At 52.7% G+C, this 18,418-nt stretch overlaps 7 protein-coding genes across 7 annotated transcripts; 3 read left to right on the top strand and 4 right to left on the bottom strand.

The window, feature by feature from the left end:
• Positions 1–851: 851 nt before the first annotated feature.
• On the bottom strand, positions 852–2,546 carry P170DRAFT_468148 (P-loop containing nucleoside triphosphate hydrolase protein; the record flags this gene model as incomplete). The annotated part of the gene is made up of 3 exons (XM_024852536.1): positions 852–1,107; positions 1,162–2,484; positions 2,539–2,546. 3 exons carry the CDS (start codon positions 2,544–2,546, stop codon positions 852–854), a joined length of 1,587 nt encoding a protein of 528 aa, XP_024699777.1.
• Positions 2,547–3,256: 710 nt separating this feature from the next.
• P170DRAFT_430364 (uncharacterized protein) lies at positions 3,257–6,110 on the top strand (the record flags this gene model as incomplete). Its single annotated transcript, XM_024847950.1, has 5 exons — positions 3,257–3,291; positions 3,537–3,762; positions 3,917–4,640; positions 5,029–5,036; positions 5,100–6,110. 5 exons carry the CDS (start codon positions 3,257–3,259, stop codon positions 6,108–6,110), a joined length of 2,004 nt encoding a protein of 667 aa, XP_024699776.1.
• A 388-nt stretch (positions 6,111–6,498) lies between these two features.
• P170DRAFT_392749 (uncharacterized protein) lies at positions 6,499–7,988 on the bottom strand. Its single transcript, XM_024845991.1, has one exon. The coding sequence runs from the start codon at positions 7,965–7,967 to the stop codon at positions 6,558–6,560; it is 1,410 nt and encodes a 469-aa protein (XP_024699775.1). The 5' UTR covers positions 7,968–7,988; the 3' UTR covers positions 6,499–6,557.
• Positions 7,989–8,183: 195 nt separating this feature from the next.
• P170DRAFT_440750 (zinc-binding alcohol dehydrogenase family protein) lies at positions 8,184–9,722 on the top strand. The gene is made up of 2 exons (XM_024850152.1): positions 8,184–8,704; positions 8,771–9,722. Exons 1-2 carry the CDS (start codon positions 8,439–8,441, stop codon positions 9,573–9,575), a joined length of 1,071 nt encoding a protein of 356 aa, XP_024699774.1. The 5' UTR covers positions 8,184–8,438; the 3' UTR covers positions 9,576–9,722.
• Positions 9,723–9,807: 85 nt separating this feature from the next.
• P170DRAFT_513647 (uncharacterized protein) lies at positions 9,808–11,562 on the bottom strand (the record flags this gene model as incomplete). Its single annotated transcript, XM_024855132.1, has 4 exons — positions 9,808–10,134; positions 10,192–11,265; positions 11,314–11,454; positions 11,506–11,562. 4 exons carry the CDS (start codon positions 11,560–11,562, stop codon positions 9,808–9,810), a joined length of 1,599 nt encoding a protein of 532 aa, XP_024699773.1.
• Positions 11,563–12,358: 796 nt separating this feature from the next.
• Positions 12,359–13,273, top strand: P170DRAFT_503219 (uncharacterized protein; the record flags this gene model as incomplete). Its single annotated transcript, XM_024854200.1, has 1 exon — positions 12,359–13,273. The coding sequence occupies one exon, from the start codon at positions 12,359–12,361 to the stop codon at positions 13,271–13,273; it is 915 nt and encodes a 304-aa protein (XP_024699772.1).
• Positions 13,274–13,419: 146 nt separating this feature from the next.
• Positions 13,420–17,691, bottom strand: P170DRAFT_468143 (uncharacterized protein; the record flags this gene model as incomplete). The annotated part of the gene is made up of 2 exons (XM_024852535.1): positions 13,420–14,783; positions 14,847–17,691. The coding sequence occupies 2 exons, from the start codon at positions 17,689–17,691 to the stop codon at positions 13,420–13,422; spliced, it is 4,209 nt and encodes a 1,402-aa protein (XP_024699771.1).
• Between the last annotated feature and the right edge of the window lie 727 nt (positions 17,692–18,418).

Here is an 18,418-nt window from a genome sequence, read left to right as displayed (position 1 = left end):
TTTGAGCCGTGAGCTGACTGCTAGAAAGCTTGATCCTTTTTCGGCTGGCTTTTATCATGGCGTTGTTATCTGCCAGTCTGACAAACGTAGAGACTAATGGACAGTCCTTTGCAGGAAACAGTATAAACACCGAAGATTACGTGGAAGGTGTTTATGAGATAGCTGAGAATTCAGTAAGGAGTCTGGGTATTGAATGTGGATGCTTTGAACAGAGCTGAGACGGGTTGGAAAGAGGGAAGGGGATGAGGAAAGATGAATATAGAAGGAGTGTTGGTGTGAATGCAATGGGGTTGGAGTGAATAAGGAAGGAAGTAGAAGAAGTTTACCCTTTAGTCAGTCATCCTGATGAAAGGAGGATTTTCTTTTTGGTAGAAGAAGAATTCCGACCTTCCTCATAATTTACACGACGTTTCGTGATTGTTCTTGTTGGGAGGCTATCTGTAGTGATCGGATAAGAACGTGGTCGTGCTGAATATAGTGGGTTGTAACTTGAACGTCAACTTTGACCTCAATACCTGAGTAGCTCCATAGCATGATGTAGGGTATGTTGAAGGACATTGCATACTGCTGGTATTTCCTTCAACAAATTATTTCGTAAAATGACTTTATGGAACCAGGGACAAGGTCAAGCTTGAGAAAAGAAGAGTTTCTGGATCAAATGAAACTGTCATTGGTATTACAAACCCGGCACTCATTGCATCGAAGAAGGCCACCATTATGTTTGCAAGGTCAACGCCATGACTCATGCAGCTAAACCCTTGGGCTTAAGCCGCGAATATTTACACCGCCCCTTTCTGGTGATGGCCCGATTAATGCGTTGTTCAAGGCCAAACACCCTCGCTTGGATCTCATCAACGACCTCTTCCTCTGTATCCACGACCTCTTCTTCCATCTCCGCGACCTCCTCTTCCGTATCCATGACCTCTTCTTCCATCTCCGCGACCTCTTCCGTATTCACGACCTCTTCCTTCGTTCAGGTAATCACGTCCATCAGCTTTCTCAGCCGCATATCCCATTTGGACCAAATGTCCGCAGATCATGGTTCCGTCACACTCATCGAGGCAGCGAGTGGCCCGAGGGATAGTCTGAAAGTGCACAAAGGCCGTACTGCATGTCATTAGCGAGGGGCAGTCTCGATTTTGAAGGGGGAGGGGCACTTACCAGGTTGGTGGATCGGATGTCTTAGCCCGAGGGCTGACGGTTGCCTGTACGGGCTGATAAGCCGCCAGGTCTGCCATGATGCGTTTCGCGCTGACCGCTGGCACCGCCCATCTAAGAATGAGCTTTCTGGTAGGAGGATGCATGGAGTTGATGCTGCTGCGCTCCGGCGATGTACGATTGTCAAGCACAGACTTGTCGAACTTGGAAAATTTCGCTATGTCCTGTTCAATCTGATTCAGCCTGGCCTGATCTTCTGGGTCTCTTGGGTTGTGGATCATTGCCATTTCGCCATGGCAGGAATCAGGGCGTTTTCTGCCGGCGATGTAGGTGCTCCAGTCACGGGGGAGCTCAAAAAATACCACAAGTGGATCAATGTCAATGAAGATCCCGGCGAGGATCAGGCGACAGGTAATAACGATGTCGGCCGTTTGGGTGTAGAATGCATTCATGGTGCTCTCTCGGGAGTCCGTGCCTTCCTTCTGGTTCATCTTCAAGATGGACCGACCCCGAAGTCGCAAACTAAGAAATGCATTGATGTTGTCTGCTAGAAGAAAGGTCTTAGCAACAATCACAATTTTCTTGCCCGAAGGAACAGTGCCTATGTAGCGGAAAAGAGCATCAAGGCGAGTTTCGTTGACGTTCATGACAACCTTGATGATGGAGACGTCCTTGTTCTCGAGCGCCCAGACATGAATGTTTTTGTCTGGATCTCGACTTCGAAGAGTCATGCGCTGCATCAACCGGGTCAACGCACACGTGGAAGTCACAATCCGGGCAGGCAGGGATCGTGGTAGGGACTGGAGGATTCGGAAGGTGTGATGGCTCGCTCCTGTATAGTTGGCGATGTTATGGGCTTCGTCAAGGAGAAAGTATTGGATGTTGGCGAGGGGAAGCTGCCCCCTTTGGACCCCACCAAGAACCCTTCCTGGCGTACCCACGACGACATTGAAATCGGTCGACGGGCGCTCTGTTTCCGGGTAAGGGGACTGGGCTATGAGAGGTTGTGCATTAAGGCCAGTGTCCGTTGCGAGAGAGTGGATAAATGCGTAACACTGAATCGCAAGTTCTCTCGTGGAGACCAAGACCACTGCGTTTGGCTTGTCCTGATTGCTGATGTGAACAAGGACAGCGTTCAATATTCCGAGGATACAGCCACTCGTAACCCCTTGGCCTGGGGGGGCTATGACCACGACATCTTTCCTAGTCTCAATTTGAGCGACCAAGGTCCGCTGCAGCTCCCTGGGTTCCACTGCTTGAGCAAGTTTGGGATGGTATCCAGACTCGTCCCGGGAGTGCGGACCGATCAAAGTCACCGAGTGGTACCTACAAGAGGTGATCAGTCAGTCTTTGTCATAGTTCCAGAGGTCAGATACTCACGACGACATGATGATCAAATGAGTTGCTTGGGCTGATCGGCCACTCCAGGGGCGTATGAGCCGATGGAGATCAGCTTCTCAGCTTAGTTCGAGCGAAGGTGTTGTGAGGAACGATGCAACATAAGAGAGCCGCGCAGAGAGGATGGAGGACAAAGGATGATGGAGGAGATGGGAGGTGGGAGATGGAGAGGACGAGGAGGTGAGAGAGGAAGAGGGCGTGGAAGATAAAGAGCAAAGGGGGGGGCAGTGGCAGAGTTTCAGTGAAGGAGGATTGAGCAGCAGCCTGTCGAGGTTTCCTAAATTTACTACGTTGAAAAGCTAGAGACTCCTGTTCAGGCATCTGTTTGTTGCCTGGAACTGGCCATGGAAACTCTTGGAAAAAGGAAAAATACGCAGTTCACCAAGGTCCTAGATACATTGTAGAGGACTGAAGGTATATACGGGATACGAAGCGCTGGAAGAAGCATGCCATGAGCCAAACTTTCCCTATATCTACGTACATCTATGGTCTATAGCAAACAGGGGTCTGATTTCCATATTCGCAGTGGTAGCGACATCTCCTCATTGGTAGGTGGTTGAGTATGCGTTTTCTGCCTGCCTTTGTTTTGTTTACCTTGTTTTATTTTATTTGCAGGATGGCAGGTTGAAAGACAGGCAGTTCACCTTCTATTCTGATCTTCCAGTGAAGTGGTCATTCTCTCTAGACAATTTCCGCCCGCATGCCCTTCACTATTGAGCAGAGTGATGTGGGCAAGTAAACCATTTTCATCAAGATTCACTTCGACAGGTCGACCTTCTGTCACTTGACTGGTTGAGTTTGTTCACTTCAATCGCCCACTTCCATTGCCTATTTAAATCGCCCACTTCCATCTCCCACTTCATCTCCTACTTTCTCTTCCTCCTCCACAGGTGGCTCCAACTCCTTTCCTCCCACCCCTTTCCATATCTACTCTTGCAGTCATTCTGACTACACAAATGATGCAGACCACGATAAAATAGCATCGGAGGTGACTGCTCACGTCGCAATCGTCCCTCAGCCGACCATCAATCAGGTGGCTCCAACTCCTTTCTTCCCACCCATGATGCAGACCACGATAATGTAGCATCTGAGGTGACTGTTCACATCGCAATCGTCCCTCAAGCGACCATCAACCAGGTGGATGAAGAAGCTTCCTTGCCTTCCAACAACACAGATGATACAGACCACGATGATGTAGCATTCGAGGTGACTGCTCACATCGCAATCGTCCCTCAGACAGCTGGTAGTTCTTCTGTCGCGTAATTTTACGCAAGCTCACCAATCGCAACAGAGATCACGTTAGTCTGTTACTGTCACCAAGTCCCCCGAGCAATGTATAAGCTGACACGACTTTCGATAGGCCGATCCTTTTATACGAGAACGCCCAAGCTTCCCGGAGCTGTTCTTCCGAGTCATCTTTGAAATTGACCGATTTCGGGAGACATTCCTTCCATCGCTCTCACCACGGGAAAGGGCAACATTCAGTCTCATATGCAGAAACATCCGCGAGTGGGTTGAAGACCACACAATCGTTTACCGCTCAAAAGACCAACCCCTTTACCGACAAAAACATTTCATGGATGGTAACACATTGAAAGGACGGTTGAAACCACATAAACCAACAAAGGATGACCCATCCCCCGTGGCTTTCACGTGGGAAGGTGGTGGCTTTGATCCCAAAAACGTTCAAAATCAGATCAAATGCTTTATTTCCGACCTCAAGGCTATGCTTATTCCATCGCTCGCACCACGGGAAAGGGCAAGATTTAGTCTGTCATGCAGAAAGACCCGAGAGTGTGTTGAAGACAACACAATTGTTTACCCCTCAAAAGACCAATCCTTATACCGTCAAACACACTTCATAGATGGTAATACTCTGAAAGGACGGTTGAAACCCAACAAACCAACAAAGAATGACCCATCCCCCGGGGTTTTCACGTGGGAATGTGGTAGCTTTGATCCTAGAAACGTTCAAGATCAGATCAAATGTTTCATTTCCGGCGCCAAGGCTATGCTTCAATCTTGGAACTCAATCAGAGCGATTGAGCTTTACAAGGCCCATTTCCTACGTCCCAATTGGATCCGTGTGTCGAGGCTCAAGGATTCCCACCATCCCAGGGATCTCAGGTTCATCTATTGTATGCCATTTACGATGGATGAGTTTGAAATAACCACAAAATATGGGCACAGCATCTTGGACCTATCGGTCGGGGACGACACCCATTTCGACAGAGATTTCTATCCGGTTGATGCAAGGTTTCATGCGGACTGGAATGGCAACAGTCCAAGCTCCTCTAAGCGCACATCCGAAAGGCTTTCCCCACTTGTCCAGCGAGGCCATCCCAATTTGCTGCGCAAAGGGACACTTCTCAACAAAGCACTCACCGACATGAGCCTCCCCAGCACATCCCACTCCTTCGACTGCTGGAACATAGATACATCATCCATAATCACTTGTATCTGAAGTTATAGAGGAAGGCGTGAGGAAGATGGAGGCTCTGCATGATACCAATCTCGCTGCTGGAGCCCAGACTGTTCCGTAGACGGGTAATAACGCTCTGATACCGTTTGTTGGTTCTTTCGAAATTCGCTCCGAAAGTGACACAGACTCAGAAACATCTGATGAGCGTAATGCTGAGGCGACGGCAGAAATTTCCACCAAGGAATATCGTGAGCACTGCTATTCCAAGGTTATCTCAATCCCCGAAGGTCAACCACAGAATGTGAATAGCCCAGGACACAAGTACCTTTTCTTCAGATGTGACTACTACTCCGGAAGATTCACGGGCTACTGCTTTCCAAACACACATATACACAGCCAAAAGCAGTACAGAAGATGCGGGGGTTGTTCAAGAGAAGATGTTATGAGAACTCATCTGAGGCAGTTTGAGGAGACCTACAACGGCGAAGCAATGACAATGGTATCCGAAGCCCTCCACAATGCCATTCAGAAGTGGCTCTCCAGTCAAACGTTCAATTGGAAAGCCAAATACACCGAGAAAGTCTTCGGTATTGCCGCGTCTCCAGTGGCCAACAGCAAGACTCAACGAACCACATACACCTACGAGCAATCCCCATCATTGCGATTCATCATCGGGAAAATGAGCGGACAGGACCCCCAAGTGGAGCTAGCGAAAATATTGCAGGTAAAAACACGAGAGCAGCCTGTCATCGTAGGGGAAGCGACCATTGAGCTATCCGCCCAAGAGGAGTTGGCGAATCCAAGGCAGGTCAAAACGCGAAAGCAGCCTGCAATCGTAGGGGGAGCGATTATTGAGCTATCCGGCCCCCCAAACAAGGAGAAACTTCATCGGGCCGCGGTAACTTTTGATACGGTCAGTCAACTCCAGTCGGAAGTGGCTTCCCGAGTGCGTCGCCTGATGCCATTGCTCTCGACTTTTCCGGCGTCGTCATCTATGCCTGCAGCATCTTCCAGCTCGGCGAACCTGTCTGCAGCAATGATTTCCCCGGCGGTGGGGTTTATGACTGTCGGTGGCTCGACCACGCATGCTCCGGGCCATTATGACGAAAACACACTTAAAACCGTCTCTTAAAACCGTCTGCCCTGCAAACTTTCTAGGAAGAATATGCGGCCTTGGCGAGGATTGCCAAATGATCGGCATTTGCAATGTAAATGATTACACATCGAACTACTCTGTTCTCTTGGATGAAGAACCACGCTTATCGGTCTTATACAGTTCGCATCCAGTAGTTGCAGCGGCGATGGATGTCGCTACCTTCACGGTGTGGAAAGGCCTTGCTGGGAGGTCATAATCGGAAATACATGCAATTGTGGGGTTGAGCACGACTACATGGAAGCATGCCTGGCAAACGCGAAGTCTGAACAATTTACGGCTCATTTGGCACAAATCTGGATGCCTAGGTAGTAGCTATCAGGTACCACGCTTCAATACTGATTTACCTATTAACGCGATCTTATTTCATTGCGAGTTTGAGAGCACGTTGCGGTATGCAGCTCAGACCATCAAGCACAAAGTCACTTATGCTATATATTCAAACAGAGAAGCGGGACAGAGTAACGATTCTGATCCTCCACCAGACAACCGTGAAATCAATGTTGACAAGCCACCAAAAAACCAACAACCAGACCGCTCGACAAGCCGGACCAACAATGCTGCCCAGTGAGCTACCACGACGAGAGCAGCCGAGTCACCACGCAAGACCAAGTCGTTGAAGTGATCTGGCACCTTGTTCAACCAGTCAGTCGTCGCGTCCCAGGCCGAAGCCGTAGAAGCCAGCACCATATCACAGCAGTCCACGAGCGCAGCGATAGCCGACAGCGTAGCCAGAACGTCACGAACATCGTCCGGCTTTCCGAAAAAGTCTGCCATGCGAGAGGGGAGCGTCTGTAGGCAATCAGCCGTGATTCCGGGGCTTTTGTCGACACACAGCGTAAGATCAGAATCCGCGAAGCCGCGAACGGTGGTCAGGATTGATTGCAGTTGCGGCAGGTCTGTTGTCTCAGACACATTTGACGCGTCCCGTATGGACTCTGACCATCCCCAGTGTACACAACGCAAGACACCGATTATCTGCCTAGCGGCTGATCCGATCTCTCCGGGGAGGTCGGCTGTTTCGCTCGTCGCATCCCATTCCGCAGAGAACGCTGCGAAGAAATGAACTGACCGATCGCGGTGGACGCGAGCAATGGCTGCATCCTCTATTTCAGAGGCCATGTGGCTGGCAGAAAGAGCCAGCAAACCACACATCAGCCATTGGTCCTGAAGAGCACGGCGAACGAAGTCTGTTTGCCAGTATCCCTGAACGGACCCCCGACCTTTGGGACGCGGAAGCATAAGACTGGTCGCGGTGACAAAATGGTGAAAGTACGTCAGCGTGTCGAGATCAAAATCGAGAGGAAAGGACAAGGGAGGACTGCGCGGTGGCATGACTATGCTTTGATCGGGCTCGCTTTTGTCGGATATATGAATGGTGGGATCGGGATCGCCAGTGACCTGACCGTTCACTTCAAAATACCGAAGTTTTGTCCCACGGAAGAATGTCTGAAGGTTGGCTGGATGAGCATTGGAGAGAAAATGGTTGGTATCGTCACGGCCATGGGTCACATTCTGATGGCGTTTCATGCGTTTGGAACTGGCATACAGACATCCACATCCCGCCGATGTGCAGCGATATCCCGAGATGACGGGGAGCGCCTCAATTGGCGAGGCCGTTGCAGCAGGCAGAGGGACCTGGTGGGGCTCCAACAGCTGCAGGGGGGCAATCTGGCACAGCAAGTCATGTCGTTCGGAGCGGTAGATTTTATGTCGCAGCAGGTGGCTTTCCACGGCGCTTTTCTGGATTGCGTATCGGCATTCGCGACAGATCAACACTCCATAGCGCGCGTCGTATTCGAGCAGGTCGCGAGGGCCGAATCTGATAGTGGACATCGTGAGATGGATGAGAAAGACAGCCTTGCGGCTAGGGCATTTTCGGTCCAAGCACTATGAGGCACTAGCTGGGATCCATAATCATACAGTAAGATGTCGACGACTCAGCCCCATTCGCTGAGAAACGCCACTAGTGCGGCAGGGCGACAAGGAAAATATTAGAAATATCGCAGAACCCCATATGTGGTTCCCATACTCTTTTGACTAATGGCAGAACTGCTGGTGATATTCCATGTCGCGTTCTCCCATCAACAAATCAGCCCTTTGGCTTTTGGAGTAAATCTTGCTCTGCTTTGAAATCCTTCATGTTCACAACAGTCGATTAAAAATGGTCATCTCTGTTGGTTTGGTCTTCTAGGGACATATAAGAGACCGACTGTCCGTTGAAGAAACTCCTCTTCTCAGATTCACAACTCCCACTCAGCCCACTTGTTCTCTACATTACCCTGTCTCAACCACAACACCTCCAACATGGCAGCACCAGCAAACCAAGCCGCATGGATCGTCAAAGCCGGAGCCCCTCTAGAAGTAGGAGACGCTCCATTGCCCACAGCTGGCCCTGGCGAGATCGTCGTCAAGAATGCTGCTGCTGCCATCAACCCGCTGGACTGTCATATGCAGGACTCCGGGGTGTTTGTGCAGCAGTTTCCCGCCATCTTAGGCTGCGACGTGGCCGGCGAAGTGTATGAAGTTGGCGCGGACGTGCAGCGATTCAAGAAAGGAGATCGCGTCATTGGGTATGTTTAACAATATCTCCAGTTGGCATCCTCTCTCAGTCCACACGATCTTACTGATGCAACCAGACACACCATCAACCTTGTGACTGGTCGTCCTCAAGATGGGGCTTTCGCGCACTACTCAGTCGTTTCCGTCGACAAGGCCGCTATCCTCCCAGATAATATCCCATTCACCGACGGTGTCGTCGTCCCTTTTGCCCTGGAGGCCGCCGTGTGTGCATTATGCCTGCAAGAGCCGGGGGTCGCCATGCCAGGCGTCTCGACTCCCGCTCTGGGTCTGCCGTATCCCTCCCTGAAAGACACTGACACGGCGCTTCCTCCGGGCAAGAAAACGCTCATCATCTACGGCGGCTCATCTTCCGTCGGCTCCATGGCCACACAGTTCGCGACAGCGATGGGAATCCACGTCATCGCCATCAGCGGGGCGCACAACTTCGTGTTCAGCCAGCGCTGCGGCGCGATCGAAGTACTAGACCACAAGGACACAGCGGTAGTCGAGAAAGCCGTGCAAGCGGTGCGTCGGCTGGGTGAGTCTGAATTCATCGGCATCTTCGACGCTATCGCCACGCCTGAGACGTACGCGCATGATCGTGTGATCCTGGAGCGTCTGGGCGGCGGACACCTGGCTTGTGTGCATCCTCCGCCTGCGATGGCGGATCTGCCGGTGAATGTGAAGGCGGGGATGATTTTCGCGGTCAATGATGTCGCTGCGCCGGTTTGGAGGGACTTTGTGACTCCTGCGTTGAGGACGGGCAGGCTTCAGTGTCTCCCGCCACCGGTGGTTGTTGGAAAGGGGCTGGGATGTGTTCAAGATGGACTGTACCTGTCCAAGGCTGGGGTTAGTGCGAGGAAGTTGGTGGTGGAATTCTAGGTGGAGTCTTAGAAGAGAGCTTTCTAGCTTGACGGGCTGGTTTGGGATTTATTCTTTTTTCATCCGAATATGTCATGGCTATCGCTTAGGGCTATTGGTTTGAAGTTCGGCCAGCTGGTCAAAACAACAGAAATTGTTTAGTTTGACTATATAGCTATTTATTTCCTTCTGCTTCTCTGTTTCGACTCCACGATAGTATCACACTACACCCAATCAACCCCTCACGTCTAATCTAAACCCTCTCAAACCGCATCGTATACCCATACACATCATTCCCAGTCGTCGGGGAATTATATATAAGACTCTTTTCGCAATACACCCTCTTCCACCCATTCGGGACTCCAAAGTCCTCCACTGCCCGGACATGATTCGCATTGAACGTGAGCTCCCCATGCTTCTCCTTAATGCCTTGGATATACGCCTCGCTGATATCATCCACTTCGAAAGTCACCGATTTGCGCGCAAGCATGAACATCCTCGCCAGGACAGCGTTCAAGAACACCGTGTCGAGGAAATGCAGGGCCCCGAAACAGGTGATGTGGTCGTGTTCTCCTGCGCCCTGGTGCTTGTCAACATCTACTCGAGCAGTGCGAGAAGAGAAAGAAGAAGAACTCACCATAATCAACTCCTCCATCGGCCCCAACCTCACCTCCTTATAGCACCTCCCCACCTCCTCATCCTCCAACATCTTCGGCGACAGCTCAATGCCAACAACATCCGCCTTCACCCCCCCAGCACTCAGAACCTTCCCAAACGACCCATTCCCACACGCCACATCCAACACGCTGCCCGAGTAATCAAACTCCGCGACCAGAAACTTCTGAATGGTACTCAACCCTGCAGCCTCCCAGACCGCCGTATAAGACGGCGCAAACCGATCATACACCTGCGCGAGGTGCGCCGTCTGCGCCGTATGCCGACCCAGCTGCATCAGCTTCGTGGCCAGCATCATATCGAAAAAGGCCCTCTGGGCACCGGGGAACCGTTCTCCGACGACGAGGTCGTCGCCCAGTGTATTGCCCTTTGGGTAGAAGACCACGGGAATACAGTTTACTTCGATTACGTACACGGTTCCTGTGCTTTCTTCTAACCGCATGTCGACGCGAGCCCACGCCCCGCCGCCGGTGACGCCGAGGGCCTTGAAGGCTTCGATGGCTGCGGATTGCAGATTGCGTCGGTGGGGCTGCTCATCGACAAAGGCGTATTTGATTATGCCGTTTTCGACGGCTTCGAACTTGTTGGTCCAGGTGAGGAAGGCTTCGTTGGCAGGTGTATGGTCTGGGAAGACGTATTGGAGGGGGTCGAGGGCGACGACTTCGGATCCCATTTCGACGACTATGGCGGAGCATTCTCGGCCGATGATGTAGTCTTGAACGAGGGTGCCGAAGGTGGTGTTGCTTTGTTGAAGGAGGGCGACGCGAGTAGATACTTCTTCTGCGGAGGAGCAGATGGAGCCTTCGTCGAGGTTCAGCGAGCCGTAGCCGTCGCTGTATTTGACGATTTTGGGGTATTTGTCGGGGGTGTTGCCGGGGATGCGTAGGCTCGTTCCCGGGGCTTTCTTGGCGGCTCTCTGGAGGTCAAGTTTGGTCTTGGAGAGGAAGGTCGAGGGGTTGGTGAGGATGGGGACGCCTTTGGATTCGAGGTAGCGGGTTGCTTCGACGCCGGCAACGTCGTCGGATTCGATGCCCCACTGTTGATTCTGTTAGTTTTGAGATTTAGAAAGGCATGGGTAACGTACCATGTAGTTCATGAACATGTCGAAATCCTCCTTGCAGATTTCGTCGATCTCGGCTTTGGCGTTGGCTTTGGTCACGTAGCGCGTGATGAACTCGTGGTGTTCTTTGGAGATGTAGCGATTGGGGTCGGGGAATTCATCGTACTATTTGTGTGAGCGAGTATTTCTCTAACAGAGACATAGGAAGTGGATCACCTTCTCGAAGGGCGAGTCGACGCCCTCGTAGGAGGAATTGATCAGGCAAATCTTCATCTTGTCTTGACTTTATCCAAACAGGCTATAACTTTAAGGGGTAAATACTTACTTCCAACGAGCTCTCTCCTGTCAACTTTATATAGATGGAGATTATACTGATCAAGACAGGCCATCTGATCAAGCCCATGACAGCCAATGCACCTTGCTGACTGTCAATCCCCGCCATCGCTGTGATGAGACAGTTGGCTGCATATGCGTTGTCTCGTTCAGCTGATGACGACGCTCAGTAGAGCTGAAGGCAGCTCTCAGCCTATAGCAGGTAATGGAATACTGGGTTTATTTGTTCCGATGATATCAGCCCACATGCTGTTTGCGTGGAGACGTGTTTGTCTGACAGTGTTGTCCGTCGTGTTTGAAACTCATCGAAGTCAAACCCGGAGGTCTCGGGGTGAAAGGAGAAGAAGACTGGAAAATGAAAGACATGTTTGCCTTCTCTCCTCACTGCGCTCGAGTTGCGGGATTAGCTTGGTTCCTTTTGCAACTTTTATCAATGGCGGTTGTACGACGCAGCATGTCTCATGCAAGGGTATCCGAGGATGCCCGATCCAACCGCCGTAAACCATCTGCAGTATGACAACGCTTGATGAACTCAAGGGAATTATCTGTCACGCCGGTTCCTTTGAGAGCCGAGCCAATCTTGGTGCTGCATGGAAACCGAGACAGCATTGGTCATCGTTGGTATATATTGCGGCCCTGACATATTTGATGAATCTCCACTCCATTCCAGAACTGCCATTACTTCATTTCTCCCTCTCTCCGTCTATCAAAAGAATCAGAACTATTCAAACACAAAATGTCGTCAACCCCCATCCCCAGCAACTTCTACGACACCAAATACCTCGCCGAATACTACGACCTCTGGACCGCATCGCATCTCCCCCCCGTCGACCTACACAGCGACGCCCCAACCTACCTCACAGCCCTGAGAGAAGCCCTCCAAGACCGACCCTCCTCGCCATTCACCATCCTCGACATCGGCACCGGCACCGGCCGCGTACTCATCAACCTCGCCAACGACGCCGTATCCCACCGCCTCGATGTCTCGCACATCACACTCCTCGGCGTCGACAAGGAGTCTGCGATGATCGACCGCGCAAAAGCCGTCCAGACCCAAACACCTGCTTTCAGGAACTTCCGCTCCGTCGCTTGGTCCACTGGCGAAGCTGCCTCGATATCCACTCTGCCCATGCTAGCTCCTCATCTTGGACAAATCGATCTCCTCCTCTTCGCGGTGGGAAGTATCAGCCACCTGACGGGGCCTGACGAGCCCGCGGAGTTCTTCACACAGGTCGCGCAGCTCCTGAGGCCTGGCTCTGGGCGCGCGTACATCCCCATCCAGGCGGACTTGATTGTCTCGGAGAGCGCAGACACGCAGGACGGGTTCACGCTGAGGGGGGATACATGGGCGGAGGTTCGGGAGGCCGAGACGTTCAGCAGTCAGTTGTATGAGGGGGTGGTGTATAAGCAGTTTCCAGTGCACAGCTCGAGGGTCGAAGGGGCGGTGAAGTACGATAAGTATGAGTTTGAAGTTGTGAAGAGCGCGGAGGGCGAGGAGAGGGTGATCGAGCGGAATCAGATCGAGATCTCGTTGAGGATTTGGCAGCGGGGGAAGCTGCTGGAGTGGGCGAGGCAGGCAGGGTTGGAGTGTGTGAGGACGTTTGAGAGTTCGCATGAGGAGTATTTTGTCTTTAAGAGGTTGGAGGATTAGTGGGTTGAGGTTGGTGGTGAAGTGATTATTGGAAGGGGTTGGCTTACATCTCTTTCCTTTCAACGTGTGCATTCAAATATATTGCAATACAACTACAGACTCGAAGGTATAAAGTACTAGTTTACAGTGAACCATATATCCCCTTATCACGAGGCCTTATCATTAGTATCGCAGCCGCCATGCGACCAAGAGTCAGGGACACACTCGGTGGTGGCATCGCAGTCGTCGTCCTCATCGCAGCTGGCAAAAAACCTATCATTCTTCAGCCAGCACCACGCCATTCCCTCCTCCCACTCATCGTTCGTACGCTTCCCGGTCTTCTCATTGCAGCTGCTCCAGCAAGTCTTCCCCAGCTGCGTTTTGCCGCCCTGAGGCGCACACCCACGGGCCAGCGGAACGACGCAGCCCCATGACTCCGCGCACTCAAAGTCAGTCGGACAGTCGGATTGCTTGAAGCAATTGGCGTACTCGTCGCTGCCGGATTCTGAGATGTAGCACCAGGGATCGTTCTGCGCCCAGTCGCCGCCGATGGGCGAGCCCGTGCCCGGGTCGCATTTGTTCCAGCAGCGTCGGGTGCTGCTGCTGGAGCCGCCGACTTTGCTGCAGCCGTCGGCAGCGGTGGCGGACGGTGGGGAGGCAGATGTCGTCGAGGTCTTGGTCGTGGTGGTTTTGGAAGAGGTGGAGGGCTCTTTGTTTGTAGTGGTGGTTGCTGTGGCTGAGACTGTTGGCACGGTCGTGGAGCCTCCGCTGGTGGGTCGGCCGTTGGCGTCTCCCTGGTCCTCGTCGGGGTTGAAGCTGCTGCAGACGCCCTCGCCGGTTGTGGTCGTTGTGGCTGTGACGTCGCAGCCGATGGCGAGCATGCTGCTTGTTGTGGTGCACGAGGTTGAGGTCGAGGCTAGGCTCTCGCACGACACCCAGTAGTTCGTCTCGGTGGATGTCTTCGTGCAGCTACGGTCTGGGTCGTCTGGATTGTTGTTGTTGTTATTTACTGGATCTCCGGGGGGTCGTGGGGGTGGGTTGGGGTCGTTGGGATCTGAGAAGCCACCGTCGCCAGCACCACCGCCGTTGGGGCAGATGAAGCAAGAGCAGAAGCTGAGAGGGCCGGAGCAGACATGGCCGCAGTTTTCGTCGGCGCCACAGCGAGGTGAGCCGGGTCCGTCCTTGACGACGATGATCGGGATGGCAGGAAGGTCGATACCGTCATCCTCATCGTTGCCATTGTCATCATCATCATCGTCGTTGTCGTCGTCATCATCATTATTGTCATCTCTGCCGTCATCAACGTAGTCCTTTGGATAATAGATGACAGTTCCCTGAGGCCAGGGCGGCAAGGTGACACTGCGAGTGACAGGCGGATGCGAGACGCCCGTGATGCTCAGCGGGTTAGGGTCATTGGTAATGGTAACGGCCTGCGCTGGGAATCGTGGTCTGGGGGTGATGGTGATGGTGCTGTTGCCGTCGATGGGCACCGTGATGTTAAGATTTGCCATGGGCAGGGAGCTCACAGTAACTGCGTTGTACCATGGTTAGCGAGTGTCACACAGAAGAGCTACAGGAGTAGGGCCAGGCTTACCTGCGGGTGCCTTGATGGTTGTTTCCTGTAGAATGTGAGTCACGGTGGTGGTCGTCACTGTAGATCCCCCGGTTGTCAAGGTCGCAGCCGTTGGCCAGGCCACGTCCAGGGTCGTAACATACGGAGGACGAGAGATGACGGACGTCGAGCTGAGAGGGAAATCTGGGAGCACGAGAACGCAGGGCGCAGGACATTGCACCGTTGCAGGATCCTCCCCGTCCGTCCAGATACTGGGAGAGATGTAGACGATGGATTGATTCAGGGTGCCGCCACCGTCGCCGGAGCCGCCGCCGCCTCCTCCAGAAAAGCCGACTGCCTGCAGGTCAACAGCCCAGTCTGTCGTCCCGCCCATATTGAGACCCTCATAGTAATCTGTCCGACTGCTTCTCGTATCCGCGTCCATGAACGCAACCCATTCCGTGGATCCGTAGACAAGAATGTTGCTATCGCTGCTCTTGTCGTAGAAGGTCTCTGCCGTGTCATCTTCGTCAAGAATCCGGTAGATCTCTGCATCGGAGATATACCCTGCGGTATCGGTGCACTCCCCTTTTGCCGCGCCAGAGTCAGGCCCAACGAACCTGCACATGGGTCCGGTGCAGCCTTCCTTGGTCATTTTGAAGGAACGTCCGTAGCTGGCCAGTCCGACAATGATTTTGTCAGAAGAAACCCCGGCCTTGGTGATCATTGACAAAGCGCTTGTTGTCTCCGTAAGGTTCACATGGGAGCGTAGGCAGTCACCCTTAGTACATCCGGAAGTGGCATATTGATTGCCGTAGTCCCATTGACCATGCAGGTCGTAGGCCATGTAGACAATATAGTCAACGACTTCAGAGATCTCCGCAATCGGGAAGCCCTTCAAATACCAAAAGGAAGCAGGTGCGGCAATTGCTAGGGTCTTGCTCTTGGGAAGCTTCTCCCGCACCAGCTTCAAGAACTGCAGGTATCGTTCTCCATCGCCCTCATCCCCGGCAGGTATGCCGGGGATATCTGGGGCTCCGGGGTATTCCCAGTCAAAATCGACACCTTCGAGGTCATTGTCCACAATGAAATTGACCACGTTGGTGGCGAACAACTCTCGATTCGCGTCGGTCACGCCCTCGCGAAAGATAGGAAAGGAGTCCACCTCGGTGGAGAAGGACCATCCACCGAACGATAACACACGGTGCACTTCGCCCATGCTCAGCAGACTATCGAATTGGGACTGGACGGCAGAAACGTCGACCTTGTAGTCCTTGGTGATCTCAGCAAAAGCAAAATGAAGATGGCTGTAGGCGGATGTATCGAAGTAGGCTATGTCCATATTCAGACATTTGCGCTCAAAGTTCCAGGCCTCGAAATACCCAATCGTAATAAAAGAGTCCGGAGGACTGTCATTATTGACGATATCAGTGCCGCAGTTGGATATACAGCCATACGTGCCGTTGGCCGCCGTACCGGGGGCTCCGGTCTCTGACTCGGTGATGGTGCAAAAGTCATCGGTGATACCGCACTGACCCCAGATGTTGCAGCATGACTTGAGCGGACATTGATTGAGATCCGCAAGATCCGTGCCGTTCGTTGGCTGTTTTGTCCCTGGGACTTGCGGACCGCAAACAGCATTATCAAGACTCTCTGGCATCGCAGGGTCACCCTTGCTGAGGCAGATCCGTTGCTTTGGTTGGAGGAGGTCACATCCCGCCCATCCCCAGGTCTTCTTATTGAAATCCTCCAGGTCCTCAACAGAGATACCGTTGGCAGAGGCTATTTTGGAACAGTAATCCCCATCTTCCACAATGGTAGAAGCGCATGTACCGTCAGGCTCAGGCTTAGGAGTAAGGTCGGGGAGGTCACCGGCAGTGCAGCATACATACTGACCGACTGACAAGGTGGAGCAGAGATTTTTGTCAGGGTTGTACTCCTCAAACTTCGCGCCAGTGATGCCACATTCTTTAGCGAGGGATCCGCAGGAGTCACCGGACGCGACTTGGATGGTCTCGCAGGTCGCTCGCCGGTGGATGGAATGATCGTGATGGGCGCCGTGGTGGTGTGAGTGGCGGCGGGTCAGGTCATCGGTGGTCGAGTTTGCCTGGGTGAAGGGTCGCTCAAGACGCAACGCAGTGGTGGACAGCTTCTTGCTACCGTCAAAGTCGGTCTGGCATTTGGCCTCATTCCAGTCCCGCATAATGCGCTGCACTGCCGAAAAGTCACCAGTCGTGTCGACCACGATACCAAGCGCTTTGTTTGAGTTGATGCCGCAGTACTGAAGGAGCACTCGACCGATAGTCTCCTGCGACTCGAGATATTGAGTGAAGTGCTGGAGCGCTGTAGTGGCAGCATCCGAGTGGAGCACTCCGTGTCCAGCATACAGACCAACAAGGGACTTGCCCGAGTAGCTAAATGTCGTGGTGGATTTGTTGTTGCTCGAGGTCATAAGGGCTTTTCGGGCCTCCTCCACAGCAGCTTTGACACCCGCAGGACTCGAGGAGGTCGGAGTGTCCCACCAGCCAAGCTCAAGGCTTACCTCCTGGGATTGGAATTTCTCGGAGAAGGCAGGTGCCAGTGCAGCTTGTACAGAGTGGGGGTTGGAGGATGCCGAACAGGCTCGTATGGAACTTGAAGGATTGTACAAAGAGAATTGAAGACGCATTGTCTGGTTGCAAGCAGCGAGACGGCTTAGCCCGTTGCAAGCAGCGAGACGGCTTAGCCCGTTGTATGCAGCCCATTCGGCCGGTGAAGAGTCACTGCAGTCCGTTGGACATGGGCTCCAAAGGCGAGACCAGGCATCATGGGTAGGGCCTGCACTGGCTTGTGACAAGAACGTGAAGAGTGAAAACACAAGAGATAAAAGAAAGAGTGATAGGGGCATGGTGACCTCTAAGACCAAGGACAAAGCAGAAAGAATGACAATGGTCGCAATGTGAATCAGAGACGGGGCGAAGGCGTATCATTTTATTGTTGAATCTCGGGCCTCTTTCATGCTTGTTAACCGAGAAGGCGAAGGAAGAAAAACGACATTATCAGCAGGTAGCATCCGACGCTGGCCTAGCAGGTGCTAGACTGACACACCCTGATCTCGGGCTCTGGTCTGTCAACCGTCTCCGGAGGCGAGTCGCAGTCCTTCCTGTATTGTTTGCCTACGGAGTATCTACGAAGTAACCCTATCAATGCATACCTCAGGAGGCAACATGTCCGAGTGGGTACGGATCAACTCGGGAGAAAATCAAGGAGCCGGACCGGGGGATCGAGCAGATCACAATCTCTTTTCAGAGATCCGACTAGCGGCGGAAGAGTCAGGTTCAGGGCTTGCTGTTCCTCTAAGCATTAGATCGAGGCACCGTTGGTCTTGGCTAACTAGGGTTCGTGCTCCCGGCACAGCTTCCCTCGTGAGGCGAACTAAACACCGACCAGCATTATCACAAGCCCGTTTCCATGCCAAGAATGCCCTTAATATCCTACCTTGACCATACAAAGTCTCTTACTGGGGTTCGGTCTAGTGCCTGGACAAAAAGTACTGGATATCTACCGGGGGATACTGCGTAGCCGAGGCAAAAGTCTCCTGTGACTCTGTGCGCAATGCGACGCTGGCCCACATC

The sequence above is a fragment of the Aspergillus steynii genome (genome assembly GCF_002849105.1).
Source record: "Aspergillus steynii IBT 23096 chromosome Unknown P170scaffold_9, whole genome shotgun sequence".
Lineage (NCBI taxonomy): Eukaryota > Fungi > Ascomycota > Eurotiomycetes > Eurotiales > Aspergillaceae > Aspergillus > Aspergillus steynii.
Note: the sequence above shows the minus strand (reverse complement) of the source record. Positions and strands in the feature narration are given on the sequence as shown.

Bases quoted from the DNA above. Each gene is read 5' to 3' on its own strand.
- P170DRAFT_392749 (XM_024845991.1), bottom strand. From the start codon at position 7,967: ATGTCCACTATCAGATTCGGCCCTCGCGACCTGCTCGAATACGACGCG.
- P170DRAFT_440750 (XM_024850152.1), top strand. From the start codon at position 8,439: ATGGCAGCACCAGCAAACCAAGCCGCATGGATCGTCAAAGCCGGAGCC. The intron at 8,705-8,770 runs GTATGTTTAACA...TGATGCAACCAG, and splicing joins AAAGGAGATCGCGTCATTGG to ACACACCATCAACCTTGTGA.